Here is a 17,721-nt window from a genome sequence, read left to right as displayed (position 1 = left end):
GCTCGCGGCGAGCAACATGGCCGCCGCGCTGCCCTCGCGCCCCAAGCACGGAGCCGCCGGCTCGACCACCGCAAGCTCCACCCGCCGCCCCTCCCTCCAGTCCTTCCCCTCGAACCCGAGCAAGCGCTCCGCCTCCAACCCCGTCGCCCACCATGCCGACTTCGCCCGCCGACCCTCCGCCGCGCGCTCCCACCACTCGTCGCGCGACAGCAACCCGCCCTTGCTCTCGCCGCCAGCAACGGCCGGCGCCAGCATGAGCATGAGCATGAGCATGGAGCAGGCGCGCATGCCCCCGCGCGGCGCCGCGCGCCCGATCAAGTCACAGTACCCGGCGTCGGGCGGCGAGAAGCACGTCGAGTACATTCTGGTCGCGAGCTTCGACATCGACCGGGGCAGTGTGATGGAGCACCAGTACCCCGGGCCCGTGGGCGGCGACGAGGTGATGCTGGCGGAGCTGATGTTGCCGGACCAGACGCATACGCGGGCGCAGGACTGGACGATATTCTTTTTGCATAAAGACGCTGAGGCGGAAGAGGAGGAGGAAGGGGATGAGGGTGGTGGAAGGCGGAAGAAGAGGAGGCGGAGGCCTGTGGGGGAGGACGGGCAGGTTGAGGGCGGGGCGATGGAGGGGGAAGGGGAATTGGAGGAGGACGAGGAGTTTGAAGATGAGGAGAGCGATGAGGAGCCCGGGAGCATCGATGGCCCGCCGCTGGTTTATGTGTTGAATTTGGTCAATACGAAGCAGGACCAGACTGTGAAGCGAGGAGCTGTGGTCAAGGCTATGGCGATATGCACGCGGCACAGCTTTCTACACATCTACAAGCCTCTTTTACTTATCGCGCTGGATCAATATTTCACGAGCCCTACCATTGAGACGCTGGCCAGTCTATACGATGCGGTCAACGGTATGGACCTCTCGCTGATGCCGCGGTTGAATCTTAACGAGAAATTCATCCTGCAGGCCAGCAACGCCAAGGACCTGTTCATTGAGAAGTTTGAGGCAATCATTGCACAGCGGATGGCATCTGATGCTTCCGAGGATGGCTCACAGAGGTCTACATCCCCAACACTGCAGCAGTATCCTTCCCGCAGCCGCTATGGCCTGCCCAAAGACACTCACGAGTTCGAGTCGACTGTGAATTACGCCAACATCCCAGTGCCGGTCAAAATCCCGGTCGCGCTGTCACCTGAGACAGTGGGCGATTTCAGTCTGATCAAACTCATCACTACCTTTTCAACACCTCACTCGACATCCCCAGTACCCTTCAATCCGACACATCCGCACCTCACAACATCTGGAGCAAACACACATCCTATCATTGTCTTGCTCAACGCGCTCCTAACACAGAAACGAGTCATCTTCCTCGGTCACAACCTGCCTTCATCTGAGGTCGCCGAGGCTGTTCTCGCGGCATGCGCTTTAGCATCTGGCGGTATGCTTCGAGGCTTCACCAGACACGCGTTCCCTTACACCGATCTCACCAAAATCGACGACCTCCTAAAGGTCCCCGGATTCATTGCAGGAGTAACCAACCCAGCATTCGGCCACCACGGAGAATGGTGGGACGTCCTCTGCGACATCTCCACCGGCCGCATGCGCATCTCCAACCGCATCGAACAAGCCCCAGTCACAGAAGGCGTCATCTACTTCCAACAGAGCAGCCTGTCCCCCACCACCGGCACCGGCGCCGGCATGTCCGCCATCGCAGCAGCAGGCGCCTCCCTCACCGCCGGCCTAGGCGGCGCCGGCAGCCACAGCGCCGCGGGCGGCAGCGACCCCACCGGCGACGCAGCCTTCATGAACGCCGTCCTGTCCGCCATCCACGAGCGGCACGGCGAGAACGCGATCCGCACCAAATTCCGCCTCTGGGTCGCGCGCTTCACCCGCCTCGCCGCCGCCTTCGAAGAAGCCGTATACGGCGCCTCCGCCCTGCACATCCACGAGCCCCCGGACCCCCAAGACATCTCCTCCCCCCTCACCCCCCTCGCCAGCCCCTCCCCGCGCGGCGGCGCCGCAGACTCCGACCTGCCCCCCGAAGTCATCGGGCACGGCTACGTCTGGCCGTCCCCGCAGCACCGGCACGCCGAGCTCGCCGCCAACAGCACGCGCATCGAAGGCTGGCGCGCGACGCGCAGCTACTTCAACTTCATCCAGGACCTGGCCGCCTACTACCTGTCGCGGCCCGTCAAAGCCCTCGACCTGCACCACCTGCACGACAAGCTCGCCAAGCTGCGCCTCGGCCCCGACGCCGCCGGCAACGTCTACCTCGCCATCGCGGCCGCCGTGCAGACGGACGCGGAGATCTGCCAGCTGCTCGCGACGGTCGCGAACGGGAGCTGGGACTCGCGCGCGGGTAGCGCGGGCATGGGGCAGGGCTTGTTTTATTTGGCGTTCGGGCTGTGCCATCCGAAGGTGGAGGTGCGGGAGGCGGTCGCGGGGCTGTTGGCGCGCGTGAGGGAGCACGAGGCGGGCAGGCACTTTTGGAACGCGCTGGGGAGGTTTTCGAGGGCGGCGTGGGAGAGGGTTGTGTTGGGGATGCGGGAGAGGGAGTATGCGGAGGCGGAGGGGGGATGATTGGTGGTGGTGGAAGAGATGGTTAGTGGATTTTGGCGGTGTTGATATGACATGATTATTTTAATGAAAGGTTTTCTCTATTTATCTATTTTGGCGATGTGATACAGTCCACAATCATTTTTTCGGGTGGGTTCAGCGACCTGGTCTGCGTTGCGTTGTCGACGATTCGCTGTAGCGGAACCCCCTCCGGGAGTGACTTGGGTAGGTAGTCACATGGCCTCGAACATCAGGTGCACGGTGGGACGACGAATTCCGGAAGCAGTGGGTGCTACAGCGTTGAAGTACCTGTTTCTCCCGAACTACCACATGGAAAAATCGGAGAACAGAAATATTCACCATTGGTCGTGTTTTGAAATTTCTTCATTGATTTCCTCAAAATCGTAGCGTTATCTCCAAGAGCTTCATCCGACCTCGTCCACGAGGCCAGCAACATCATCAAAAGCCCTCCATAACAGCTTCCAAGCCACATTTTCCACAATCCCATCCAACTTTCCTGGTATCCAATCCCCCTCTAAATCACACTCCCCCTCCTAGGATAGCTCACGCCGTCCGTCGCCGCCGCGTCGCAGAACCAGCTAACGCGCTCGCCCGCACCCTCGTTCACCAGCCCGCACGGCAACTGCCTGCCCTCCTCCGTCTCGAAGATACTCTTCAGCACCTCCTTCTTGCCCGCGCCCGTGGCGACGAACGCCGTGCGCGCCGCGTGCTGCACGACCGGCAGGCTGAGCGTGATGCGCTTGGGCGGCGGCTTGGGCGAGTCCTCGATGCTCAGCACCCACGCGTCCGTCTCGCGCAGCTGCGGGTAGCTGGGGAACAGGCTGCAGGTGTGGCCGTCGGGCCCGCAGCCGAGCAGCAGCAGGTCGAAGAGCGGCAGCTTGACGCTGTCGCGCGCGGCGAAGATGGAGACGAGCGTCTTCTCGTACGCGTCCGCGGCCTCCTGCGGGTTGTCGAGCAGGGTCTCGTCGATGGGGAAGACTTTGGGCGTGCCGAGGGCGGCGGGGATCTTGTCGAGGAGCTCGGCTTTCACGAGCGCGTGGTTGGAGTCCTCGTGCGTGAGCGGCACGCAGCGCTCGTCGGCGTAGAAGATCTCCCACTTGCTGAAGTCGGCGCGGTCGGCGGAGGCCGGGTCGTCGGCGAGCAGGGCTTTGGCGAGGACTTTGGGCAGCGAGCCGCCGGAGACGGCGACGCGGAAGGTGTTGTGGCGCTTGACGGCTTCGTTTTGCGCGTCGAGGACGTAGCGGCGCAGGTTGGGCGCGAGGTCGGCGTCGACGGAGGGGAAGGAGTAGAGGTTGACGGGGCGGGTCATTGTGGCTGATGTGGTTGTGGTTGTGGGTGTGGGTGTTGGTTGATTGGGAGGAGGAGGAGGAGGGTGACGTTGTGGTGGGGTGGTGGGGTTTGGCGAGGGGAGGTGTGAAAGTGAGTGTCGAGAATATATGGTATGAGTGAGATGAGGCAGAGGAAGTCTAGGTGTAGGAAGAGGCGGGTGGTGGTGGAGTGGGTGGGCAGGGCTGGCCAGGATCGGTGATGGAGCGATGACCGTGGTTTCCTCGGGCTCTAGCAGCAGCGTACAGTCACGTTACTGGGGCGGTGTTGTGAGGTGTTGATTGCTCTCCACCGCAGACTGCCGGGTCCCACTTATGTGCCTTTGCGCAGTGGCAGGACGGAAGCAGCAAGGATGACTTCATAGCTGTGCCTGTCCGGGCGTGCTGCAGGCCCACCGGTGCTGGCGGCGAGTGGAGGAAGACCGCCTGGCTCGCCTGGCCGCTTCTGCCGCCTTCCACGCGCGCCCGTGCCAATGCGCGCGCGAGCGAGAGGGAGATGGATGCGGTATGCGCCCGGCGGGAGTGTCAGCATTGGCGTCGGCGCCTTCATGCGCGCGCGGCGACTCGCCCATGGACGCACGCAGACGCCCATCCCACGCATGAACATTGGCGGGGGGCTCACTAGAACGGGGACTGCTGGCAAAATGCGATAGAGGGGCGCGCGGTGCGATAAGGAAATTGACTTTGCGACGCCAATCAGCGCGCCCGGAGCCTGCCGTCGCCGCCCGCCTCGCCTGTCACGTCACCTTCACGGAGCATCCCCCGCCGCCGGCAAAAGCCAGGAAGAGCGAAGGTATTGTGATGAGCAGTATGGTGCGTCCGCCGTACAATCTTTTCAGACTCGTAGGGAAGTCTTTGGTGTTCAACAAAAATAGCAACCAGCCATAGCACATCCGTGCGAACTCGCAGTCCGTCCATCTGTAGTCCTGCATACCGCTTGGTCAAACCCCACCATACGACTCGTGCGTCAGTCCGCTTCAAATCCGCCATCTGCAGGCTCGTAGCAAACTTTCACACACGGCCTTGGAGCTATCACTTTGATTGTCCGCCTGCAACACCGGACGCGAGGATCCTTCCGTCAGGAAACGGAATTAATTACGGAACTCACTAACAGCGTGAACGTGCTGCCTGCCTTAGGCCTTCACATAATTCTGGTCGCCACACACAAATTGTTCCATCTACAATGGCCAAACCAAAGCAATTCGCCCGCCCCTCCAAAGCGCCCAAAGCCAAAGCCGTCGAGCCGCGCACGCCCGACGAGTACCAAGACGCCGCCGACAAAGAGGAAGAGACCGGCGGCAAATGGCGCGCCGGCGACCCAGCCAAGTCCGGCCGCGCCTTCCTGCGCGCCCTCGACATCTACGACCGCGGCCTCAAGAAGTTCCCCGCCAACTTCGACCTCGCGTACAACAAGGCGCGGCTCGAGCTCGAGGTCTCGCAGAGCCCCGCGATCGTGGAGAAGGTCGGGCTCGATTTGCAGGCGCTGCTGAGGCAGACGCTGGACAGCCATAGGCTGGCGCTGGGGCTGGATGCGGAGAATGTGGATGTGAGGTTTAATGCGAGTCAGGTTATGACGAGCTTGGCGGAGGTGATTTCGGAGGATGAGGAGGGGGAGGATGAGGAGGCTGTTGCGCTGTTGCATGAGAGTTTGGAGATGCTCGAGGGGTGTCTGGCTAGGCAGGAGATGGCGATTGAGCAGCAGAAGGCTGACTTCCCTGAAGATGGCGAGGAGGCTGAGGAGGAGGAGGGTGGTGTGCCGGTTGAGGGTGAGGGCAAGGAGGAGGCGAAGGAAGAGGGTGGCGAGAAAGCAGAGGCAGAGGCTGAGGACGAGGGCGACGGCAAGGAAGAGCAGTCGGCCATCATTATGAACCCGGTCACGCCCAACGATCTTCTCGACACCGTCCACGCATCGCTCTCTGCTCTGACCACTCTGATTCCTCTGGTCGGCGAAAGCGCTCTGGGCAACTTGGGCGACATGGCACACGCCTTCACCGACAACAAGGCACCCAACTACATCGCCCTCATGTCCGAGGATGAGCAGGATGCTGCTCGCCTGGAGGTTGGTCTTGCCCGCGCCAGCTTCATCGCCGCCTACGCCGATGCACAGTACTCAGCTCGTCTCATTGAGCTCCAGACCTACGTCGAGCGCCTGCAAGCCTTCGACCTGCCCAACAAAGACGCCGATGCGCACGCGCTCACGACCGAAGCGCAAGCCCGCGCCGAGCTCGTCCTCTCTGCCTTCGACCAGCTGGAAGACGCGAGCAAATTCCCCGCCAGCGACTGCTGGAAGCAGCTGAGCATCACGCAGGACCGACTCACCAAGGCGTCGAAGCTGACTACGGAAGACGCGAAGGAGCGCAAGGCGGAGATCTTCGAGTCCAAGGGCGATGCTGAGCTCCTGCGCTACCGCCTCGCCACCATGTCTGGCTCAACGCTGTCGGAGTCTGTTCGCAACAGTGGATTGACGCTTTTGTCCAACGCGTTCAAGTTCTATAAGGGCGCGGCTGACCATGCGAAGGTGTTGGGTGATGAGGAGATCGCTGAAAAGGCGAAAGGCAGGATGGCGGTCATTCATGTCGTGGCCAAGATGACCAGCGAGCAGAGCGCTGGCGCTGCTGGTGGCTCGTCTTCGTCGAGCAGCGCAAGCGGAAATGTCAGCATTCCCGGTCCCCCTCCCAAGGGCGTTGATCTGATGGAAGCGATGAACGAATGCATGGATGACGGCTTGATGGATCTTGCTGGTGCAGAAAGGGTTCTGGAGGGACTGTCGAAGTGAGATCAAAATTGAGCCAACGCGAAAATGAACACCATCTTTTTTTAAATTACATCGCGACCTTGATGAGAGGCTTCTATTCCACATGGCACGTGCGCGATCTGACGTAGCGGCGTGGTGTGAGCGTTACCAACGCCGCGGCCGGAATGCTGGCCTGCAGCAGCCGGGAGCGACAGCAGTAGGTACATCTCACACCTCTCATCAAGTTTACACACGTTGACGAGTATGAAAGTACCACTTCCAGCGCGTACCTGCATGGCCACTCAAGCTGAGCGATCGTCGGGCGTGAAACTTGAAATGTCGCCTGCGCACCCAAAGCTTACAGGGTCCCACCCGAGCATGGCGCGTTGCTGGGGCGATCGCAAGCCGCCAACCCTCTGCGCAACTCGTCGTCGTCCACCATTTTGGCGCCCTTCGACTAGCCGGGCACTTGGCTACCTTATTCTCTACTCTCCTTCCTCTCGGACCCACGTTGCTGCCGTCTTCTACGAAGCATTACATCGTTGCGGGATTGTTGTCCGAAGTACTTCGCAGCAGCTGTCGGGCTGCCAGCGCATCGTCCCCGCCGAATCGAGACGAGTCGAGCCGGGACAACGAACGAACGAAGAGAAGCACGGCTGTACTGGCCAGAACAACACATCCTTACGAAAGAGACGATATCAGGCACAACCACCTTCAATCGACATGAGCGCTGCATAGCGCACTCTCCCATCACCGAAGCGCAGCGCGCAATCCTCACTTCACCGCCATCTACGACGACTGATCGTACAAACCGATCACCATGTCTTCAGACAACAATGGCGGACTGTCAGATCCCGGAAGCAGCAGCTACTCGAGCTCGACGCTCACTGTCGGCGATGGCACCTGGGACTCGGATCGTAACACCTTCCTGCTGCCCAATCTAATGGGACTGAACTTCAACACAATGCAGTACAATGGCATGGGAAACCGCTTCCGAGAGCTACCTCAGTACCACTCTCTGATCCGCGGCCACGGTGCTGTCGCAGCAATCACCTTCCTCGGTGTCGTCCCCGCCGCCATCCTCATCGCAAAGTTCGGGCAGGCCAACCCAGGCCTCTCGCTCAAACTTCACGTCTACCTCCAAATCCTCACCGTCCTCCTCACAACGGTCGTCTTCATCCTCGGCTGGTTCGCCGTCGGGCCCGAGCGCTCCCTCACGAACCCGCACCACGGCATCGGCCTCGCGATCTACGTCCTCGTGCTCGCACAGTTCCTCTTCGGCTGGCTGATGTTCAAGCTGGAGCGGCGCAAGAAAGCCGCGCCCACGATGCTGCCCAAGAAAGTCTACTTGCACCGCGTGCTGGGCCGCAGCGTCGCCCTGCTGGGCTTCGTGCAGATCGCGCTCGGGCTCACGCTCTACGGCAGCCCGCAGGTGCTGTTCATCCTGTATGCCCTGGCGGGCTTCTTCCTGCTGTGCTTGTACCTGACGCTGGACTTCCGGAAGAAGTACAGAAGGTACCGCCGCGCGCCGGGCGACGGGTCGGCGGTCAACGGCTCGGAGTTTGCCTCGGACTACGGCAGCTACCTTTCTGGCTCGCGGACGGATTTCACGCAGACGACCAGGCGGCGGCACGGAGACGGCGAAGAGGACAAGAGCGGCTGGGGCTGGGGCAAGAAGCTGCTGGCGGCGGGCGGCGCGCTGGGCGCGTGGCGGCTGTGGAAGCGGCGGAACGAGCGCCACGACGACGAGCGGACGGACGCCGGCGACACGTACATGGACTACGACTCGCGGTACGACGGGCCTAGCCGTGGGCCGCCGGGCACGAGCACGATGTACGGGCCCTCGACCAGGGCGCCGCCCGGCGCGAGCACCATGACGCCGAGTCGGGTTCGCTCGCGCAGCCGCGGCCGCTACACGGAGAGCAGGCTGTCGCCGCAGTCGTGGGAGGACGAGAAGTACAGCAGCGACACGCCGCAGAAGCACACGTGGCGGAACCGCTTGCTGGGCGCCGGCGCGGGCCTTGCGGCGTACAAGGGGTTTAAGGGCATCTTTGGGAAGAAGGATCGCGAGGACGACTACGAGCGGCGCGACAGGTATAGGCCTGCTCTGGGCGGGAACCATAGCATGGTGAGCCAGTCGGATGTTACTCGCGTTCGCAATGGCGATGCTCCTTTTTCGCCTGGAGATCCGCGCAGAGATCGTGGTCCTATGGCTGCTTCGACTATTCCTCCTACGGCGTCGGGTTTCACACCGATGCGGAACTCGAGGAGAGGCCGGCCGAGTACGGAGATGTATTCCTACGGAGACGGAACGGACTACGATGACCGGCGAACCGACCTGGATGACGAGCCGCCGACGCTTCGCAATAGCATCGCGACGTTCGGCGCCTTCGCCGGATTCAGGGAGTGGAATCGGGCACGCAAGCAGAGGGCAGAAGACCAACGCATCGACGCTCAGCGCATGCGCGAGATCGATAATGCGGAGAGGTTCAACAGGCGCCACTCCAACAGGTACCCGCAGGCGTCGGACGGGAGACGGCCCAGCATGTCCGAGACCATCATGACTGGCATGACCCCTGATCCGGCGAGAGGAAGCAATCCTGAGCTTTCGAGGACGGCACTCAGTCAGAGACCGGACATCAGCATGCCGCCCCTGCCTGCTAATGCCGGCAGCGTCGCCCCCTCGGCGAGTCGTACCAATTTGGACGACCAAGGCTACACATTACCTCCTCCGCCTCCCGGCCCTCCACCTCACAGCACATACCCAGGCGCGCCTCCCGTCCCCGGCTCAGCACACATGCCAGCAGCAGCTGTCACCCCCGACCCGTCGCGACTCTACGACCCACCACCATCTGAAGGTCCACCCCATTCCAGCGCCCACCCAGCCGGCACCCTAGGCGCCAATGCCGCCGCCGCCAGCCTCGCCGCGAGCTCCCACCACCGCACTCAATCCCAATCTCCCTCGCGCTACCGCCCCCGCGCCAGCCGTCGCAACAGCCAGTCCTCCGCCTCGCAGATCTCCGACCTGCCAGCCAGCGGAAGTGACCCCGTGCGCGTCAAAATGCACATGCACAACGACGACGCCGGCCGCGTGACTCTCTCCCGCCTGCCCGACGAGCACTCCCAGCGTCCCCCCTCCTCAGCCGCGACCGGCGCAACCGCCAAACCCCGCCGCCACCGCCGCGCCTCCTCCCTCTCCTCGACCTCCACGACCCCCGCCCGCCGCGACCGCGCGCACCGCTCGCGCGTCCGCCCCTCCAGCTCACAACCCTACTCCAACGTCCCTCCGCCTCCCACAGCCCTCTCGAACAGCGCGCTGGGCTCGGCCCGTCCGCCGCCGAGCGAGATGAACTTGCCTCTCCCGCCGAAAATCCCCATCCACGGGGGCGATTTCTCCGGCGGCAGCGGCATGAGCGGGCCCGTGGGGAGTCCTGGGGCGGCCGGGACGGACGCGGGCACGGGGACGGACGTGAGCGCTTTTGCGGATAATAGGCGGAGGCGCAGGGCGGAGAGGGCGAGGAGGCAGGCGCAGGGGCAGAGGGTGGAGTTTGAGTAGGGGAGGAGAGCAGGGTTTCGTGACGCGATCGATGTGTCTGTGTTTGGTTGCTTCGAGCGAGCGTGCATATTTGCATTTTGAAGCGGGGGGCTATTCGCTCTTCCACTCTCTCTTTCTTTGGTTGTGTTGGTTGGCGTTACTGGGATGCATTGGGGAAAATTGATGGAGGGGGTGAGATGAGATGAGATGTGATGTGTGTGCTGGGTTCCTTTTTGGGGAGTGTAGATGTTGGGATTGTTTCACGACTGGGACGATTGGATTGGATTGGAATGGGTCATAGAGACTTGTTGAGTAAGTTATTTCGTGTATGAATGAAAGGCTCGCTCGTTGGGTCTGTGACCGATTTGGAAATTGATTTGTGAAATCACTGGAAAGTCATTGCATAGAACCAGATCTTCTGAATAGGCAACGAGTTGAAAGGAACATTTGCTGTCAACGATCGCTAAGCAGGAGTGAAGCTCACTTCGCAAGCCTAACAAATTACGTAGAGACTGTTCAATGGAAATTGCATTGCCTGAACACGTGTAGATAGTATCGTGACACCTGCAGAATAATGGTCTCACACAGCTACGAGCAGCGACACCTATCTCGAGTTTGTATATAAGATGCGGCGTCCTATTTCGAGGATGCTAGGCCGCGACACATGCTTTGATGGCGCGCTTCACGTGCGTCGATCCCGCCTCTCCACGCGCCGTTGCTGGGGAGAGCGCGGGGGGCGATCAACTGCATCAAACGGGGAAGGATGCGACAGGGACGCGAGGTCCGGAGAGCCTCACGTCTTACGAGTTACGGCATTTAACAACTGACTCCCACACTTCCCTTCTTCCAAGACATTCACGTCTCACATCACTCGTATTCATCACGGACTCGTTTCCAAATTCACCAAACGCGAAGCTGACCTGACAATCGGTGATGCGCCCTCCCACCCGCTCCTGCATCAACACCCGTTACGTGCTGCCTACTTGAAGAACAGCAGCAACCTCATGGAGGAGAAAGACGAGTATCCCGCCACTTCCGAAACGAAAGCGATCTCCAGACGACAGAAGTTCGTCAACTCCAAGTTCTGGATCTACTGCCGCCAGCACAAGCTCATCGTCATCCCGGCCGCGATGTTGTTGCTCCTACTCCCGCTGCTGGGCTTGATAGCCCTTAAAGACCGCCACGGCGCCAGAGCGGAATGGACGTCGCCGATTTTGTACCCTTCGCGTGAGTGACCAGGCATGATTCATCCAATACACAAATTTAACGCTTCTAACAACGCACAGCCCAAGGCTACGGCGCCGGCAACTGGTCCACCGCCTACGACAAGGCCCGCTCTCTCGTCTCCAACATGACGCTCGAGGAAATGAACAACGTCACGCTCGGGTTCGTCAACGGCGACAATGGCTGCGTAGGCAAGTCAGGCTCGGCCCCGCGCCTCGATTTCCCGGGCCTCTGCTTGCACGATGCGGGCAACGGCGTGCGAGCTACGGACGGCGTCAATGCCTACGCTTCGGGCATTTCGATCGGGGCTTCGTGGAACGCTTCGCTGGCGTTCCAGAGAGCTAGGTTCATGGGGAGGGAATTCAGGGCGAAGGGTGTGCAGGTCGCGCTGGGGCCGGTTGTGGGGCCGATTGGGAGGATTGCGACTGGTGGTTGGTGTTTGATCGTGTCTGTGTTTCCTCGGGAGGAGTTTGCTGATTGTTCTCAGGTCGCAATTGGGAAGGCTTCGCAGCGGATCCTTACGCTGATGGAATCCTTGGTGCGGAGTCCATTCGAGGGCTACAGGAGAGCGTGATCGCTTGCGTCAAGCACTTTGTTGCAAATGTGAGATTTTATTCTGGGAAGCTCGAGATTGGTCTATTCTGACGACTTGTAGGAACAAGAAACGAACCGCAACCCTGTCCGCGACAGCGATGTCCTAAGCAGCTCGTCCAATGTCGACGATCAGACGATGCATGAGATGTACTTGTGGCCGTTCCAAGACGCCGTTTACGCTGGCGTCGGATCGGTGATGTGCAGCTACAATCGCATCAACGGCACGTATGGCTGTGAGAATAGTAAGGCGATCAATGGCCTTTTGAAAGGCGAGCTTAATTTCCAAGGCTTCGTACGTGACAACCAAATCACATAAGAAACGTTGGCTGACCTGTCTTCCAGGTTGTCTCGGACTGGGTAGCCCAGCACAGCGGCCTGCCATCTGCGAATGCCGGACTCGACATGGCGATGCCAGACTCCAGATGGTGGGCAGAAGGTCGGCTTGCAGACATGGTCGACAACGGGCTGAACCGAACACGCCTGGAGGACATGGCAATCAGAACGATCGCAACATGGTACCAGTTTGGACAGGACGACCCAGATGCCCCTAAGTTTGGCGTCGGTCTACCAGCCAATATTGCACTTCCGCACGAATACATCGACGCAAAGGATCCAGCCGCTAGGCCTTCGCTTCTGCAGCAAGCCATCGAAAGCCATGTTCTTGTCAAAAACGTCAACAATGCCCTACCTCTTCGCAAGCCAAAGACTCTTTCGATCTTCGGATACGACGCCACGTCTGCTTGGGCCGCCAATCCTGCTCCAGAAGCTAACGTTGCCGGAGCGCCTGACTCTTGGACACAGAGCTGGATAGGCGTCAACTTCACGACTGACCAAGCGCAGCAAATCGGCTCGAATGCTCCTGTAGAAAGCCCACCTGCAACCTACAACGGTGTGCTGCTCGTGGGAGGAGGTTCGGGCTCGAACGTGCCCGCCTACATCAGCAGTCCCTACGATGCCATCGCGCAACGAGCCTACGAGGACGGCACAGCACTCTGGAGCGACTTCGCCTCCACCGACCCAACAGTCGTCTCAAGCTCCGACGCCTGCCTCGTCTTCATCAACGCCTTCTCGACCGAAATCTTCGACCGCCCCAACCTGGCCGACGAAGCAAGCGACACGCTCGTCACTAACGTCGCCTCGAAATGCAACAACACCATCGTGACAATCCACAACGCCGGCACCCGCCTCGTCGACGCCTTCGCCGACAACCCCAACGTCACAGCCATCATCTACGCCCACCTCCCCGGGCAGGACGCCGGCCGCGCTCTCGCCCGCATCCTCTACGGCGACGAAAGCCCCTCCGGCCGCCTGCCGTACACCGTCGCGAAGCGCGCAGCAGACTACGGCGCCCTTCTCGCGCCCTGCGAGGCGAAAGGCAGCGAGTCGCCGCAGTGCGATTTCAGCGAAGGGGTAAACATCGACTACCGCCACTTCCTGGCCGGAGACATCACGCCACAGTACGCCTTCGGCTACGGGCTTACCTACAGCTCGTTCGAGTACAGCGACTTGCAGACTGCCATCAACGCGACAGCCACGAGCGAGAGCGCAGAAAGCGCCCCCGTCTACGCAAACGGCACGACGCAGAACTCCGCCTCCGACCCCTCCATCCTCGTCGGCGGCCTCGCCTCGCTCTTCGACAGCGCAGGCTCCGTCTCCGCAACGATAACGAACACAGGCGCCGTGGCCGCGGCCGAGGTCGCGCAGCTGTACCTGCTGGTCCCCTCCGTCAACGGCACAGACTCAGACGCAGAGAGAGCGAACACGCGCGCCCTGCGCGGCTTCCAGAAACTGCTCTTGCAGCCCCAAGAATCCGCGCGGGTCACGTTCGCGCTGCGGCGCAAAGACGTCAGTCGCTGGGACGTGGGGCGGCAGGCTTGGATCGTGCCTGAAGGGGAGATGGGAGTGTTCGTGGGGAGGAGCGTGCTGGACGTGCCGCTGAGTGGGAACGTGACGCTCTGAGGGGGGATGGGAGAGGGTGTCCGGTGGTTTGGGAGCGTGACGTGTGGGCGTAGGGGGCTGGGAGGGCGGTCATTGCACTGTACGTATTTTTTGTAGAGTACTGTGTGTGCGTGGGACGCACGTGCTGTGGCTTAGAGTATCTGTGTGTGAGGGCAGGGGTGGGATTCTGGATGGAGGTGACTCCGTGCGTGGGATTGGGGTGGGAGATTATTGCATGGATGGATGCAAAACGCGATGTCTGGTATGCATTGCGTCATTGTCAGGCGTGCTGGTTTCCTCTGCGGCGCCGTATGTTTGGAACGATGTAGAGACTTGAATGCAGAGCAATCGCCGACAGACGCCGATGCCCTAAGGTACTGTTGTATGTATGTATCTCGCTCCATCGCTGTACTGTACGTCACCGCTTGGAGTCCTGGGTCGTCTGCGGAGGGCTCTCCGCCAAGTATTGATACAATAATGCATCTTGTATGCGGCTTGGTAGCAAGCATTTGCGGCTGTTGTCGGAACGCGACATATGGGTGCATGTCATGTGTGACGAGAGCGCGACGCATCAATTATCCGCAGCCGTAAGGGAATGCGCAAAAGTTGTATTCCCGCCGCGATCTCGATGCTCGGAAGCAAAATCGTATAGAGAGCGGTCATCGACGAAGTCAAACATTACCGTGCCAGGACCCGCCAAGGAAGGACAGAAGTCCGTACAGGTGGGAGGGTGTTTGGTGCGAAGAGTCCAGATTTCCGGATGTGCAGTACTCTTGTATCTATGTATCAGTTACTCCGCTGTCTTCAGTGCATGGCAATACCGCCCGCCGTTCTTCTGGCGCTTTTAGACTTTTGCGGAGAAAGGTGCGCCATTTCGCCGCGGAGTGTGTTCTTCCATGGTTTGCAGGAGAGTTCGCGAAGCGAGCGCGTCTGCATACAAGGACGCGCTTGCGGATTTTGCCAGCGGGTTTCGCGCGTTTCCTGGGGAAAAGGAAATTTCTGTCACCGGACGATGACCGCTGTTTCAATGCACGGATGGAAGGGTGTGAAGGAGTTCTTGCTCGGCTGTCAATGCTTTTACGGTAGGTCATAGATACCACTTCGCGGCCGATGTCCGAGAACCCTCAACAGTGGCTGCGGATCGGTTTGATGGAAGAGGGTTTGGCTAGCGGGAGGACACGGTTGCGACGCCTCGGCGCGCAGTACAGATGTCGCGGAGAAACCCACGAACATGGCGTTCGCCCCGCGATGGCGAAGAACTGGATGGAGGCACTTGCCTTCTTCGTCGGCTACAGCACTGTCTGGCCGTCGAGACTTCACGCTGGAGGCTTGCCGGTTAATTGACCCGATGAAGTGGGAAAGCTGGTGTGGGATAGATCCATCTGCAACTCGAAATTCTCCACAAGGGTCAGCCTCCACTGACGCTACTAACAGCATCCGGGTACAGATCGCTTATGGGGAGACAGGGCTGATGACAGCTGTGACAGCACGGTCGGGTAAGTGGGTGGGTTGAGTTCGGTTCAGGGTCACGGAAATTGCTCGGCAGATGTCCTGGGCCAATTCGTATGGACTGTGCACCGACACAGCGGTTGTATAGCGGAGGGCATGTGGGTGAGATGGCTGGCACGGCTGGGTTCAGTAGTGTGAAGCAGATGTCTCGAGTCGATACCGTCGTCAAGCGAAGCATTGTTTCGGAAACGGGCTGTTTAGGGACATCCTCGCGAAATGGTCGGTATACGGCCGACAGCAGAGAGTTCAGCGCAGCATGTGGAAGTCGGTCTGGCTCGCGCCGTAGGGTTGGAGTTACTTCGAGAAGTAACGTGGAAGAAGATCAACCCAAGCTTTTCACTCCGCACGCCTCTGTCGCTGGCTTCCTGATTTTCCCGAAGGCAAACCTTGCTGGTGGACCCGAGAATGGCATTCTGCCGCGTTGCTGGAGCTGGCGTCTCACACCACCCGCCCTCCCTCGCTGGCGTGGAGAGTCATCGTCCACGGAAAGACATCGCCGCGTCTGCCGCAGGGCAACGAGAACGGCAAGCAGGCTGACCACACCCGGCGCGGTCAGGCGAGCGGTGGACGCGCCCACGCCGCGGATGCCGCGAGCTGGCTGATCGACATATACACGGGAGTTGTTCACGAGATGGCAGCTATGCGCGACGGGGGTGGCGGGTCCACCGCCATCACGTATCAATAGCAGCCGTCGCTACGACTGGCGCGCGGAGGACGCGGGCAGACATGTGAAAGGAGGCCTGAATCAGCCGGTCGCCGAGGCCTGCCCAGTCGCGCGCGGGAGTGGGAGGACGAGTGGACTGGTGGACGAGTGGATGCGCAGAGGGCAGATGCGTGGGTGCGTGGGCGGATGGCGGTGATGGCTGTCGCCGGGCACGCAGCCGACGGTGCCCACGAGCCGGTCAGATCAGCCGTCGCGCCGCTCCAGCCAGAGCCAGCACCCGCCCTGAGAGCTGTGAGTACTGCCAAAATGTGCCCTCCGCCCTCCCTCGGCCATACGCCGGCTTCAGGGCGGACGCCGCTGGCGCTCCCTCGGCGCGCCCTCCCCAAAGCCAAAAGGTCGACTCTCGGCCAAAATGCGGGCCCTCGTTATTGCGAGCACACGCCCCGTCTCATCATCATACATGCGGTACCCGCCACGAGAGTTTCCCTCCCCACACTCGACGCGGGTGTGCCGCCGTGTTTTTTCCGTCGGAACGAGAGGCGAGGCGGAAGAAAACATGACGGCCGTTAGAGTAGTTTTCTTCAAGACAACGGCAAGCTTTTCGCGCGCCCTGCTCGACCCGTCGTTCACTTGATATATTCATCGTCCGATCTCTCCTCCCTTCCCCAGACTCCCCAACTGCTCTGCACCCTTGCCTCGATATAGCATCCAGCTGGACGCGGCAGGAGACCGACTCCCTTTGTTTACCTGTCTCACACGGAGCTGTCATCCGCCTGTACACCTCCTTCCACTCTGCATAGTCAGCTGAGTGCAACGCACACTCGACCTTACCGCCTTGCTCGCCCGGCGATCAGTCTATTAATGACTGCCTGCCGCCTCCTCGCGAGCGAATCTATCGAATATCTGGATCCCTGAGTATCTGACGCATCCACCTCGACGAGTTCCTACTCGACCATATTTAACACCTCGCCACATCAACATCATTATCGACGACAACGTCAAAACGAAATGTCTTTCTCTCAGAGCAGTCGCGGCTCTACGCCGTCCAGCAGCCCTATTTCGATCGCCAGCCGATCATCAAGTCTCTCCATCGCCTCCTCCAACCTCCGCCCGACTCCCAGCGCCTGCCAACCCTTCAGCTCATCGATGCGACGACCCAGCAGCGAGCGACCCAGCGCGTACGTGAGCGATGACGACCTCCTCGGCGCAGACGACGCGCCCTGCATGCGCAGCGCGCCCTCTCCTCCGCGTCCCGCAGCAGCCTGGCTGGCACGCCCGCTGCTGCCGCCGGTCACCAAGTCCAGCCGCAGCTCGTCTTTCAAGCCCGTCAAGCCTTGAAGAAGCTGTGCATTGGACGTCGTGAGTCAGCGACAATCCACCAACCAACTACCAATTTACCGACCAAACCCGACCGACTGGTCCAGCCTAGATCGATGACCAAACAAGGTCGTCCCAACGCGGCAAGCGGTCTACCGCTTGAGAATTATTATTAGCCTCCTCGACCACCTCACCAAACCCATCACACCGCAACGCCCGGCGCCGCATCCCATTCGCATTGCTGCCCGACACCAAGTCCCGCAGTCCCGACTCCTTGGTCGCAGTAGATGAACGGTCACCAGGGCCCCG

At 60.7% G+C, this 17,721-nt stretch overlaps 6 protein-coding genes across 6 annotated transcripts; 5 read left to right on the top strand and 1 right to left on the bottom strand.

Moving 5' to 3' along the window:
* Window positions 1-16: 16 nt before the first annotated feature.
* WHR41_08166 (uncharacterized protein) lies at window positions 17-2,575 on the top strand (the record flags this gene model as incomplete). The annotated part of the gene is made up of 1 exon (XM_069376770.1): window positions 17-2,575. The coding sequence occupies one exon, from the start codon at window positions 17-19 to the stop codon at window positions 2,573-2,575; it is 2,559 nt and encodes an 852-aa protein (XP_069227202.1).
* A 511-nt stretch (window positions 2,576-3,086) lies between these two features.
* WHR41_08165 (uncharacterized protein) lies at window positions 3,087-3,881 on the bottom strand (the record flags this gene model as incomplete). The annotated part of the gene is made up of 1 exon (XM_069376769.1): window positions 3,087-3,881. One exon carries the CDS (start codon window positions 3,879-3,881, stop codon window positions 3,087-3,089), a length of 795 nt encoding a protein of 264 aa, XP_069227199.1.
* A 1,199-nt stretch (window positions 3,882-5,080) lies between these two features.
* WHR41_08164 (uncharacterized protein) lies at window positions 5,081-6,673 on the top strand (the record flags this gene model as incomplete). The annotated part of the gene is made up of 1 exon (XM_069376768.1): window positions 5,081-6,673. The coding sequence occupies one exon, from the start codon at window positions 5,081-5,083 to the stop codon at window positions 6,671-6,673; it is 1,593 nt and encodes a 530-aa protein (XP_069227200.1).
* Window positions 6,674-7,451: 778 nt separating this feature from the next.
* On the top strand, window positions 7,452-10,187 carry WHR41_08163 (uncharacterized protein; the record flags this gene model as incomplete). The annotated part of the gene is made up of 1 exon (XM_069376767.1): window positions 7,452-10,187. The coding sequence occupies one exon, from the start codon at window positions 7,452-7,454 to the stop codon at window positions 10,185-10,187; it is 2,736 nt and encodes a 911-aa protein (XP_069227205.1).
* Window positions 10,188-10,943: 756 nt separating this feature from the next.
* Window positions 10,944-14,079, top strand: WHR41_08162 (uncharacterized protein). The gene is made up of 5 exons (XM_069376766.1): window positions 10,944-11,393; window positions 11,453-11,821; window positions 11,878-11,993; window positions 12,046-12,276; window positions 12,327-14,079. Exons 1-5 carry the CDS (start codon window positions 11,171-11,173, stop codon window positions 13,941-13,943), a joined length of 2,556 nt encoding a protein of 851 aa, XP_069227206.1. The 5' UTR covers window positions 10,944-11,170; the 3' UTR covers window positions 13,944-14,079.
* A 3,024-nt stretch (window positions 14,080-17,103) lies between these two features.
* WHR41_08161 (uncharacterized protein) lies at window positions 17,104-17,433 on the top strand (the record flags this gene model as incomplete). Its single annotated transcript, XM_069376765.1, has 1 exon — window positions 17,104-17,433. One exon carries the CDS (start codon window positions 17,104-17,106, stop codon window positions 17,431-17,433), a length of 330 nt encoding a protein of 109 aa, XP_069227203.1.
* Between the last annotated feature and the right edge of the window lie 288 nt (window positions 17,434-17,721).

The sequence above is a fragment of the Cladosporium halotolerans genome (genome assembly GCF_011745625.1).
Source record: "Cladosporium halotolerans strain TM138-S3 chromosome Unknown Sca29, whole genome shotgun sequence".
Taxonomy (NCBI): Eukaryota; Fungi; Ascomycota; class Dothideomycetes; order Cladosporiales; family Cladosporiaceae; genus Cladosporium; species Cladosporium halotolerans.
This window is presented reverse-complemented; position numbering and strand designations above follow the sequence as displayed.

Coding starts and splice junctions, on each gene's coding strand:
- WHR41_08162 (XM_069376766.1), top strand. CDS start 11,171: ATGGAGGAGAAAGACGAGTATCCCGCCACTTCCGAAACGAAAGCGATC. Junction 11,822..11,877: donor TGGGAGGATTGCGACTGGTG/GTTGGTGTTTGA, acceptor GATTGTTCTCAG/GTCGCAATTGGGAAGGCTTC. Junction 11,994..12,045: donor TCAAGCACTTTGTTGCAAAT/GTGAGATTTTAT, acceptor GACGACTTGTAG/GAACAAGAAACGAACCGCAA.